The sequence below is a fragment of the Citrus clementina genome, unplaced genomic scaffold (assembly GCF_000493195.1).
Source record: "Citrus clementina cultivar Clemenules unplaced genomic scaffold, Citrus_clementina_v1.0 scaffold_7, whole genome shotgun sequence".
Classification (NCBI taxonomy): Eukaryota; Viridiplantae; Streptophyta; class Magnoliopsida; order Sapindales; family Rutaceae; genus Citrus; species Citrus x clementina.
In genome coordinates, this window is record NW_006262075.1 from 3,728,604 (window position 1) to 3,741,433 (window position 12,830).

The 12,830-nt window shown below is 31.9% G+C and overlaps 2 protein-coding genes across 2 annotated transcripts; one reads left to right on the plus strand and one right to left on the minus strand.

Annotated features, from left to right (window-relative positions):
• Positions 1-497: 497 nt before the first annotated feature.
• LOC18035827 (cytochrome P450 81E8) lies at positions 498-2,250 on the plus strand. The gene is made up of 2 exons (XM_006425936.2): positions 498-1,475; positions 1,614-2,250. The coding sequence occupies exons 1-2, from the start codon at positions 579-581 to the stop codon at positions 2,238-2,240; spliced, it is 1,524 nt and encodes a 507-aa protein (XP_006425999.2). The 5' UTR covers positions 498-578; the 3' UTR covers positions 2,241-2,250.
• Positions 2,251-3,807: 1,557 nt separating this feature from the next.
• Positions 3,808-6,472, minus strand: LOC18035834 (cytochrome P450 81E8). The gene is made up of 2 exons (XM_006425937.2): positions 5,527-6,472; positions 3,808-4,596 (listed from the first exon to the last, which is right to left on the minus strand). The coding sequence occupies exons 1-2, from the start codon at positions 6,424-6,426 to the stop codon at positions 3,979-3,981; spliced, it is 1,518 nt and encodes a 505-aa protein (XP_006426000.1). The 5' UTR covers positions 6,427-6,472; the 3' UTR covers positions 3,808-3,978.
• Positions 6,473-12,830: the final 6,358 nt, after the last annotated feature.

Sequence of the window (12,830 nt, forward strand, 5' to 3'; positions counted from 1 at the left end):
AAGCGGCATCTCACTTCAAAAGAACAAAGTTTAGATACTATTCTTTTGATGGCATAATATTATTCGAGCCATCTAATAGACCAACATATACTAGATAGTAACGTTAAGAGTTAGATGGTTGTGCTTCTTCTTCTTCTCTTTTTTTTTTCTTTTTTTCTTTTTTGCCTTTTTTCATTTGACAATATATAAACTGAAGAGAAGAAGCAGAGGATGACGTGCACAATGAGTGAAAAATATTATTTTGGTACAAAATTAATTTTTTAATGCATAAAATTAAAAAAAAAAAAACGTAATGGATAAGAAAGATTGTTACATATATAGTGATTTTGATATGAACAAAATTAATGAAAGCTTCACAAAATTAGCACGTTGGTCATGTACGTCAATATATTAGCACGTTGAACATGCAGATGCTGAGGAAATTGTAAAAAATAAGATAAAAGTTTGTCAATTCAACGCCACACTACAAGCGTTGCTACAAAGACCCAACTCCTCTCCACCTACAAATAATTCACCACAAAAACTCACTCGAAAGCTTTATCCTCAAACCAAAACAAAACAAGCGCCAAGCGAAAATCATGGAAGAGACAGCTCTCTACCATTCATCAATTTTTCTCCTATTCCTAATGCTTGCTTTCAAGTTGTTAATGTTTTGGGCAAGAAGGCGCCATAGAAAGCTACCCCCAAGCCCACCTGCAATGCCAATTATCGGCCATCTTCATCTCATAAAACCCCCAGCGCACCGCTTTTTCTACAACTTGTCCAAAAAATACGGCCCTATCTTTTCCCTTAGACTCGGTTCCCGCCTCATGATAGTCGTATCATCAGCTAAAGACGCCGAGGAGTGCTTCACAAAAAATGACATCGTTTTCGCCAACCGACCCAAATCACTAAGTGGCAAGCACATCTCCTACAACTACACCACCATTCTGACAGCCCCGTATGGTGACCACTGGCGGAACCTCCGCCGCATCACTGCCACTGAATTACTCTCCTCAAAACGTGTCAACATGTCCGTAGCAATAAGAAGAGAAGAAATCAAAAGGTTGCTTAAGAAACTGTCGACTTATAATTCGCGCCAAGAGTTTAAAAAGGTAGAGCTGAAAACGATGTTCTCAGAGTTAACGTTTAATATTACGATGAGAATGATTGCGGGGAAGCGGTACTACGGTGATAACGTGGAGGATGAGGAAGAGGCGAGGAGGTTTAGGGATACTGTGAAAGAAGTTTTAGCGGTTAATGAGACCTCAAATCCTGGTGATTTCCTGCCTTTCTTGAACTGGATTGGCGATTTTGAGAAGAGAATTTTGAGGCTCAGCAAAACAATGGACACAATTTTGCAAGGTCTGGTTGATCAACACAGAAATAAAAAGGCTGGTTTAGAAAGCATGGATACTATGATTGACCATATGCTTTCTTTGCAAGAGTCTCAGCCCGAGTACTACACCGATCAAAATATCAAAGCCCTTATGTTGGTAATTTTATTTTTTAATAATAATAATAATAATAATAATAACAACAACAAGTTTGGTGCGGTGTACTAATTTTAACGTCGTTAAAAATTAAAAATGTTTAGTATTTATTTCATGTATAATTTTTAACTTTGCATGCAGACTCTAATAATAGCGGGAATAGACACATCAGCAATCACATTAGAATGGGCAATGGCAAATTTAGTCAATCACCCAGAGGTGTTAAAAAATGCTAGAGCTGAATTGAACGCTCAAGTTGGCCAAGAGTGTTTAATTGACGAATCGGATCTGTCTAAGCTACCTTATCTCCGTAATATCGTATCAGAGACCCTTCGATTGAACCCAGCAGCGCCGCTTCTGATCCCTCACAGATCATCGGATGATTGCACTGTAGGAGGATATGACGTGCCGCGTGACACAACCTTGTTGGTCAATGCTTGGGCAATTCATCGGGACCCAGAGTTGTGGGATGAGCCCACTTGTTTTAAACCAGAAAGATTTGAAAGCAGTGAAAGTGAGGCTCATAAGCTCATGCCTTTTGGGCTTGGAAGGAGAGCCTGCCCAGGCGCAAGCCTAGCCCAACGCCTTGTTGGCTCGACGTTGGGATCGTTGCTTCAATGTTTTGAGTGGAAGAGAATCGGTGAAGACAAAATTGACATGACCGAGGGCAGAGGAATCACCATGCCCAAAGCCGTCGCATTGCAGGTTATGCGTAAAGCATGTCCTAATATACATAAGATTCTATTCGATAGTGATAAAAAGATTTGAAGCTCGCTTTAGTATGTTCTTTTTAACTAAGATTTATACGCAACGTTCTTGCAAAATGGAACCATATAAATCTCTTGAATTCTCTATCATAAGGCATATGCGATTAATAAAAATAATTTATGATTCTCAAAATTAGATTTTGAATAGCTACTCTTTTTTTGTTTTTCAAAATCTGCTATAGGATGGGATAACTTTGTCAAAAGTGATTTTTAAAAAAATTTACTAAACAACTAGTTTAATTTTTTACTTTTTAAAATTATTTTTTTGTATCTCTCAAAAGTAATTTCAAACAGACCCTTAATCATTATAATTTAATGTCTCTTACCGTAGTGACAATTTTATTTATAAAAAAAATGTCGACGCAGAGAACTTTTGTGATATAGTATTTTCATAAATTATTGCAAGATTTCTTTTGTTTGCACATGAATTCAAGCAAAATAATATTAATAAAAAAAATCAGAGACTTCAATTTCAAAAATACACCACGAAAGTCCTCGACTACATTTTTAGTTTATTACATTCAAGTTCTTGAGAATTTAGTAAAAAAAAAAAATTCAATTATATTTATTTTCATGGTTTTGCTTCTAAAACTTTTGTACATTATGTTGTTAGTAAGTGGCTATATTAGCCATTGGACTACAATCAGCAGTTGAGGGTGGAAGTTTGAGTCAGAGTATGAGGACTCCATTCTCCTCTCATAACTAGGTAAATGTAGGTATTTCTCTAACAAATGTGACATAAATAAGAAATATATCTTCCGAATATTAGATTTAGAGGGGTAGATATGTTATAATGTGAGAATAGAAATTTATATCATATCATAATACAATTGATTTGAGATTACTCCCATGCAAATTTATCATTATAAATATCAATAGACATTTGTTTATAAAAATATATCAATATACAAATAAATATATGTGAAGATAAACAAAAAGTGCAAACACATAAATTTTTCTTGTAATTAATCAGGATCCTTTTATTATTTGATATTTTCTTGAACAAAGTGCAATTTTTAATAGTTAATAAATTAAAAAAATAAAAGTAATTAAATTTCTAATTATACCATAGCAATACATGACAAATGACAGATTTTTAAAAATTTAAAAGAGGTTTTTTTAAAATTAAATTCTTATTATTCTTATTTAATTTTAGTTTATATTGAAACGAAAATATATTGGATGTCAAAGATGAAGAAACAACAGTAATATTTTTATTTATTTAATTAAATGATACTTATTGTCTCCTATGAATTTTCAAATTTGTCATCTCCCTGATTAGCGAATGGCCACAGCGCAGGGGCTAGCATCGCATGCTTTTCAACACCGCGACTTTTTTACAATTTAATTGGAGTATTTTTCTTATGTTTCTTTAGATACTTTGTGGTTTTTTTTTTTTTTTTCAATTTAATTCAATCCATTTCATACGTATAAATATTTATAAACTCAACGAATGATGATAATTACCAAAATCAAGCACTCTATTATGAAAGAAGGTTTTACAATCGAACTTTACAAATGAAGAATCTATTAACCAAACATTTAGTTCGCAACTTGAGAATAGTTTGAATGTAACACCTTTTTTTTTAAACTCATAATAATACATGAAAAAGTCGATTATGCAAAAACATACATAAACATCTCTTAGTACACTGCCTAAAATCATCACACAAATGCTTCAACTATTCTAACGAGCACAACATTGCCAAAAGAGAAATAAAAGAAATAACCACTCTGATTTAGTCAAAGAGTTCCGAAACATTGTTCACGATGGGGCGAGCTCTACACATAACCTCCAATGGCTTGGCTTTAGGCATGGTGATTCCTCTCCCTTCGGTCATATCAACCTTTTCTTCATCAATTCTCAGCCACTCGAAACATTGAATCAACGAGCCTAAAGTCAAGCCCACGACACGTTGGGCCAAACCCGATCCAGGACACGCTCGCCTTCCCAACCCGAATGGCATTAGCTTGTGGGCCTCACATTCTCCCTTCTCGAACCTTTCTGGTCTAAAATTGTTTGGATCATTCCACAACTTAGGGTCCCTGTGAATAGTCCATGCATTTACCAATAAGATTGCGCCACGTGGAACATGGTATCCTCCTACAGTGCAGTCGTCGGATGATTGGTGAGGTACTAGAAGTGGCGCTGCTGGATACAGTCGCAGGGTCTCTGATATAACACTCTGAAGATAATGTAGTTTGGAAAGATCAGGCTCGTCGATCAAGTACTCTTGGCCAACTTTACTGTCTAGTTCCGCTCTGGCTTTTTCTAGTACCTCTGGATTATTGACCAAATTGGACATCGCCCATTCTATTGTCACTGCTGATGTGTCGGTCCCAGCTAGCAGCATCACCTGCATGCATTATGCATACACATTTATTAATTTGCTTTCGACCCTTCGTTTATTTATCGGATAAATTAAGCTGATGCATATTATTAATCATCCAATTCAAGATTGTAAATTCAAATTTGAATTTTATTAAAATCTAGAAAAGTTATTACACCATATACCATTATTCTATTAGACTAAAATTTCCGAAATTTAATAAAACTCAAGATCTTGAATATATATGTATACATATATCTGCCAATAGTCAATAGAAGACATGGGTATGTAGTAATTTGATTGGCTAAAGATGTTTGGAACTTTCAGAACTGGGAACATACAAATTCTTCTTATATTATTTTTTCTTAAATTTAATTTATGATACAAAAAGCACCTTCTCACTAATTGCGTTCTTAGAAAAATATTTATAAATTATATAATTATTCTCATTTTTAAATTTCGAATAACAAAATTTTGTTTCTACTTTTGGTTTTATATCTTCTTAAACAAATTTCTTAATTATTCAGAATTAGTGGAGAATTATATGCTATTCGGTATCGCGGCTCAAACAAAAGGCTAGAATCCAATTTCATTTTTTTTTCAAAAACGACGACGTCCGACACCCTTGCACTATCATGATACTCTCAAGTTCGAAGTTACCCGTCCATGCGCGCATAGTTCAGGTCCAAGCTTTCAAGGATAAGCTCGACAAATTAATAGCCGCGATTATTATAGACGCTCTAATTCATGCATGAATCACAAACCACAAACTTCTCCAGGATGTGGATGCATAAATTTTAATGTTTGAGATATCAAAACTTGATCAACTTCTATTTTCTATTTTCAGTTTTTATTTGATATAAAGAGTACTGTTCCAGCAATTTAATCAATTAATTGATTGTTTTAATTTAAAAGAAAAAAAAAAAGATGAATGGATCGAGTTAAAGTTTGACTAACCAGTATAAGGCCTTTGATGATTTGATCGGTGTAGTATTCGGGCTGAGACTCTTGCAAAGCCAGCATATGATCAATCATAGTATTGGTGCTCTCAGAACCTGGCTTCTTAGTTCTGTGCTCATCAATCAAGCCTTGCAAAAACGCATCAGTAGTTCTACTAAACCTCAAAATCCTCTTCTTATGATCACCAACGTCGATCCACTTCAAGATCGGCAAGAAATCTTCTGCATTCGTTGCCCCACCATACGCCGCAGCTTCCTTAATGATCGTCCTAAACCTCCTCGCCTCCTCTTCATCCTCCACGTCATCACCGTAGTAACGCTTCCCTGCTACCATTCTCATCATAATATTAAATGTCAGCTCCGAAAGCGCTGTTTTCAGCTCCACCTTTGAAAACCCTTGGCGTGAACCAGTACTCAACAGTTTCTTCAGTAACCGTTTGATTTCTTCTCTTCTACTTGGTAGAAAAGTACTAAGACGGTGCGATGAGAATACTTCGATGGCGGTGATGCGACGGAGGTTGCGCCAGTGCTCACCGTACGATGCCTGCGTAACAACCGTGTAGTTATAGCCCAGGTGTTTGCCGGTGAGGAATTTTGGACGGTTGGCGAAGACGATGTCGTTTTTGGTGAAACATTCCTCCGCAGCCTCAGAGGATGAAACGACTATCACGAGGCGAGAGCCAAAGCGGAGGGAGATGATGGGGCCGTATTTTTGTGAGAGGCTTTGCAAGATGCGGTGCATGGGCTGCTTTATGAGGTGAAGGTGGCCGATGATTGGAATAGAAGGCGGGCTTGGAGGAAGGTTTTTGCGGCGGGTATACGAGAACTTGAGAGCAATAATAATAATATTGAGAAAGAGGAGCAAAAGAGCTGAGTAGAGGATGACTGTGTTTTCCATGCTCACTTGCTGGCTAGTAATGCTGGCTGCATGCCAAGCGAGTGGATACCATCCACTACTTTATACACAAATTAAATGAATACAGACAATAACGACAAAAGTTGAATCTCGACAAGCTTAGACGAGGGATCCAAGTTTGGATTGAGTTTTCCTGTCGTGCATGATCGCCATGTGTTTTAATAGCTGCTGTGGAGTGAGATTTTTTTTTTTTTGTCTTAATCATTGTGTATTTTGAAAATTACCCCAATTATAAAAGGTACCTTTAAATTCGTACCACAATTTAAATTAGAAGTTCTCGCTTAAATTGGGAGGCATAAGTTTTTCTAACAAAAGCAACTTTTCTACGACTCAAATTGAAAAATAAATCCAGTCAAACCACTTAAAGGAAACTCAATTACGAGTGGAACCAGTACTTTATTAGTTATTGTAGAGTAAGATTTAGTTCGGTGCGGTAGCCGCCCAATCCACGTCTTACACGATTTTCGTGACGTTTGTGATTTTACATCACTTTATCCCACTTGAAATAAAAAATTTCTTTGTGACAATCGCTTTACTTATTATTTATTTTAAAATCCGCAAGCAGATTTCAAATTCGTCCTTTAATCTCATGCCTACCGGAGTCTGGAAGATTCATAATTCGATGGCCATCCAAAATGAATAAGTACTCATCAGCGGAGGCCTTGTAAGTTGTGAAAGATTATTTATTAATTTTGGAAAGAGTTTAATTTAGCAATCACAAATGCCTTTGTGTGTCTTAAGTTTAAATATTTAGAATAATATATAAATATAACTAAATTATTAGATTCAATTCATGTGATAGAAAGAGAGGTTCTTAATCTATTCATTTTTAGTAAGTACATAAATATTATTACAAATAATTAATATATAGCCATGGTAAATTATAAATAATTAAAAAAAACACACACACACAGAGAACAATACACTTAAAACACTCAATAATTTTGCCTATTTGTTTGACGACTGGATCCGTATATTTTCTTCGTGTTACGTCATTGATTACGCAAACGAAGATTTGGATGATGACAAAATATGGGTAACGATGCAACGTTGGATCACAAGTTCACAATGAGAGTGATCGATCGTCCTTGCAATTGTTATTATTTTTCGTTACGCATTATCTTTTTATTTATAATATTTGATTGATAGGAACGCTAATGCTGGCTACGGGTGCAGATCATATCGTGCGATTCAGACAAAAAGCATTTAAGATAAAAGCAAATTTTACTATCTCATTCTTAGGTCCATAACTTTTAAAATAATTATTGTTACTTATATTATAAAAATAATCAGTTATAAAAAAAAATTAGTTAAGTATTTGATAAATTTTGTATTTAAAAATATTGTGAGTTTTGAAAGTAATTATGAAGGTTTGGTAAATTTCTGTTAAACTACTGAGAGAAAATAAATTACTAAAATATATATAATGTATGATAAAATTTATTTATGGATGTAAAAACATACACGTATAATATTTTTAATTGTGTATTATAATAATTTTTACTAAAAAATAATTTATAATAATTTATTTTTTATTTTAAAATAATTGATAATTAAATTTATAATATAGTGAAACAAATTTATTAATAATTTGACCAACAAATTGATAGTAATAAATTTATATTGATGAATTACAATAAAAATTTATTTAAATATTGATTTTATTTCCAATTCAAATAAGGATAATTTTGGTTTAGGTAATAATTTTAAGGTTATTTATGTAATTGTATTAAATGATAAAATTGATCCTCAAAATCCGAATCTAAAAATTATTCATTACATACTTTTCAAAATCAACCCTTCTTTTCAAAATCAGCTGTAAAAGGGGTTGATTTTGAAAAAAGTATCAAATACTAAAATTAGTTTTTAAATTTTCAAAATTATTTTTAAACCTCTCAAAAGCAATCCCAAATGGGCTTTTAAAAGAGTTGGATTATCGACATTCCTCCAAAAATTTTTAAAAACCCTTTTCTATTACAATAACATTGAAGGACAAAGATAATTGCCAATTCATCTATTTTAGTATCTTACCTCTTTTCAAACTCTTTTATCTTCTTCTCATTAAAAAATTTCCCTCAAATTCTCTGTATTTTTATTTTATTCATTGATTAACACATTCTATTCATTATAAAAATCCAATTTGTCAAGCAAAATTATTGTACAATATCAATTGTCCTAATTTTTAGCTTTATTAGAAGGGACCTTCTAGCCGAGGGAACAAAAGATATATCATTAACAAAATTTAGTCACTCTACTTCAAGTGCAATGATCTCATATTTGATTTCTTCTAAATGCTCATGAGCGGTAGTCATGCCATCTTGCACGCCTCTAATGACTTTTTCTAGTATGTTATTATACTATGCATTTGCTTCTGCTTTATTAGTTCCGATGGCTTCTATTTTCTCGTGAGTACTTCTTAAATTTGCAATTCATTATCAAATAAATTTTTTTTAAAAAATCATGATGTTTTTTTTGTAAATTAATTGTTTGAATCTTGGCATTTTTTTTTTCCTTTTGATAATTTTTCCTTCGGAATTATTTCAAACTCATAATAAAACTGTTTACATCATAGTTTCAAATATATTAAATCCGATTCATTAGTTTGTATTAAGAAGATTATCACCCACATAAATTATTTGTGCAAAGATTTATATAATAAAAGTCTAAAACAACTTTAGAAGTGAGAACATATTAGGAAATCGAAAGATTAACAAACTATAGATAAGGGTAATTTTGACATTAAATGAAATATTATTGAAAAAAGAGTTTTGAGAGGATTTTAGAGGGATGCCAGTGATCCAACTTTAAAAAAAAATGGTAGGTGTTTTAGCTAGTATTTGGGAGTTTGATTATTAGTTGGCCTCATGGTTTTTTATTCGAGTAATGCTATTAGAACCCTTTAATTATCCTTATAACTCCGCCTTTATTATGGAATTACATTCAAAGATAATCATTAATTATAATTAAACTCATCTACTATTTCTCTCTCATTTATTGTAATAAACCCACATATAGCAATGGATCTAAATAAATTATTGACCATGGGTTAAATTAAATAATAACAAGATATAAAAACTAAAACTTGAATGTGTAATTTTGTAATTCATTTATAATTATTTTCCAATTGTTATATGTTTTGAAAACATTGTGCAATAGACTCATTATCAAAACTATTAAATATATATTTTTCTACATAAACAATCAAATTATCATTCGTCCATTCTTCTCCGATCAGATTTTGAAGTTCATTCTTCAATTTCATTATTGAAAATATTCTCTATTTTGTGGCTATGGAAACTGGAAGCATGAATGGTAATGTCACCAACAAATATACTAATGGATACATCTTTTCTTTTCTTTTCTTTTTTGTTCTCAACCATTCTTTTAGCAAGGTCACCTATTCCCTTTAATTTTGTAAACCCACTATTATAGTGCATATCTATTATGTATGTTTGAAACTGTGTTTTAAGTACTGTAAGCTTTATTGGAGAAAATTCCTTTGGATAAAATTGAGCCAAACATGCTAAATTGTCCTTATCAAAAGCAGCCAATGAGTCATTTGGACTTAGACATACCAAACAAAGAAGCAATTTCGTATTCATCTTATTGAAATAATTATTTAGCTCTTAAAGTTGTAAATCTAAAACATAAAAAATATATCAACTCGATAATGATGTGTGTTTTAGATCTCTTGACCTTACAACATGATTGAACACACGATAAAAACACATTATTCATGTTAGGGACATCAATATCATGCTTCAAACAAAAAAAAAAAATCTCACAAAGTAAATAATCTTATCTATCATCTCTCATCATTTGTAAGTTTTTCTTACATATTTCAACCAATTGAATGGCATTTAGACTTTACAATATCTTGTTCATTTCTTTAAAGTGCTTGTGAAAACTCATCTGAAAATAAAACTATATCTCTCATCAAATATAGACTAAGTATAAAATTAAAAGATTGTATAAATTCTGCTAAGTAATTTGCTTGAAATCTCTATTCATAGAGTTTTACTTATCTTTTGCAACTATCTCAAGCACACTAAATATATGTGGAAAAAAAATTATAAAAAGTAATGCACCATAATGTGAGCTCTAATGTGTATCATTAAAACATTTCAATGTAGCCTATTTGTTTTAGCCTTGCCTACTTGGTAGATCATCTTTTTCAAGTGCTTCAACAACTGAAAGTGATTGATTTGCTTCTCTTAAAGAATATTTTGGCCACTTACATGAAGTCATAACAATATTACCAATTACATTGAAGAAAGAATTAAGTTCATCGTGTTTCTTTGCCATAGCCACAGTAGCTAACTTTAGTTGATAAGTAAAATAATAAATATAACAAACACACCCATTCTCATTCATAATAAGTGTTTTAAGATCATTGAACTCTCCTTGCATGTTGTTAGCCCCTCAAAATTTTGCATGAGCAATCTAGATATACTCAGTCCATACTTAAAAAATAAATGAAAAAAGAGTTTCCTTGAGCAAGATTGTAGTGGTACTAGTAACACACTTAACACTTATAAAACACCCAATAACAGATTCATTCTTATCTACATATCATAATGCAATAACTATATGCTCCTTCATAGATACATCATGAGATTCATTGATCAAAATAGAAAATAATGCATCACCTATATCTCTAATAATAGTATTGGTGGTTTCAGTAAAACAAGCCTTCACATTATCATTTTGAATTGAATGCGCAATGAACATGTCATTTCTAGGAGCATTCTTCAAAGTAACTATTTTGAGATATTCATTGATATTAGTAGGAAATCTTATAATCTAAAGATAATTTCTTTGGTTACTTGAATTATCAGAGTCAGTATGACCATGAAATGCAAGCCCCTGTTCAAAAAAAAGTCAAGAAACATCAATGGATGCTAACAAGCGAGTTTTATATTTTTTTATATCTTGATTAGAATGTCTGTCAAAAAATATTCGAATATATTGTTTTCATTTAATTTAAAACTTCACAATCCCTTATGGCCTTGTTGTGAGCACTATTAAGACCTTTAATATACTCTTCCAATCTTTTTGAATTCTTCCAATTTGAGAACTCATTTTTTGTAAATGTTTCACACTTGCTTACTCACCAATTTTGGTCTGAAAACATAATAATAACAACAATATGCATAATTCTTTTATATACTATGTTCTAACCAATTTTCATACTCATTGAACCAAACAAGATTAAATTGTCACTTTTGTAGCCCAAATTTAAACTTACAAAAATTGTGGAATTTAGGTTGGCAAGGACCCATTTGTAAATATATTATATGAACTTTATCTCAAACGTCAGGATTGTAAGAAGAAATTAGGGTTGTTGTCCAATATCATGAGGAAGTTTTGACAATTTTAAATTAGACTTATTTCATGTTTTTGGACCACTATCATCTCTCTTTGGAAATTGTGGCATCACTAGTTTTCTTTTAAAATACTTTCCTCTATCTATTTCATAATTATCTAAGGGAGTATTTATATAAAATAACTTTATTATAATTAAAAAAAGATTAAGGTGGCGTTTTTTTTGTCTGAAATCTGAATACACTTAAATTAGTCTGAATTATGAATAGAGTTGAATGTCTGAATCTAAATGATTTTTTTTTGTATGAATCGACAAAAATAAATGTTAAATTGTTTTTTTTAACTTAAAATTTTTTTAAAATTGATATTTTTAATGTATAACTAGTAACTATAAACAAAATCACAAAAATTTGTAAAGGCTAGAATTCAATCACTTAAACTATTACATTTTGCATAGAGATATATTAATACAAGTTAAAATTGCCATAAATTTGATATGTGAAAAGGAATAAAATACTCAATTATTTACTTAATTCGAAAAAAAAAAATCTGAAAGGGATATGCTTACCTCATAGAAAGATGCTGTAGAGACAAACTCACTCTGCTGACCCCACCCAACCCAACAATAACTAAATAAATTAGACCCACCTTTTGCTTTCTTCACTAAGAATAACGAATGAATGAAGAAGCTTGATTGCTTGTAGCTTGCTTTTTTGTTTAACACATTCTCCAATTGCAAGTGTTGGCACCCACGATTCAATAACAAAATATTTTGGACCTTCGGCTTTGATTTTTAAGTCAAAGTAAGAATGGGGCCACCTACAAATTTGATGGGCTATTTAGAATTCAATTGATTTTAATTTTTTTTTAAAAGGAAACTTTTTCCTAGTGGCGGCTAGTGGATCCACCTCTGCCATGCATTCCATTATTTATTATTTTTATTTTATCTGCAAACTCTTTCAATGCATCGACATGTCATTTTTTTCCTACTTTTATAAGTTTGTGACTCCTCATCTCCAATTATTCAATTGAAATAATCTCTATTTCTTTTCTTTTCCTTA

Coding starts and splice junctions, on each gene's coding strand:
- LOC18035827 (XM_006425936.2), top strand. CDS start 579: ATGGAAGAGACAGCTCTCTACCATTCATCAATTTTTCTCCTATTCCTA. Junction 1,476..1,613: donor ATATCAAAGCCCTTATGTTG/GTAATTTTATTT, acceptor CTTTGCATGCAG/ACTCTAATAATAGCGGGAAT.
- LOC18035834 (XM_006425937.2), bottom strand. CDS start 6,426: ATGGAAAACACAGTCATCCTCTACTCAGCTCTTTTGCTCCTCTTTCTC. Junction 4,597..5,526: donor TCATCAAAGGCCTTATACTG/GTTAGTCAAACT, acceptor TAATGCATGCAG/GTGATGCTGCTAGCTGGGAC.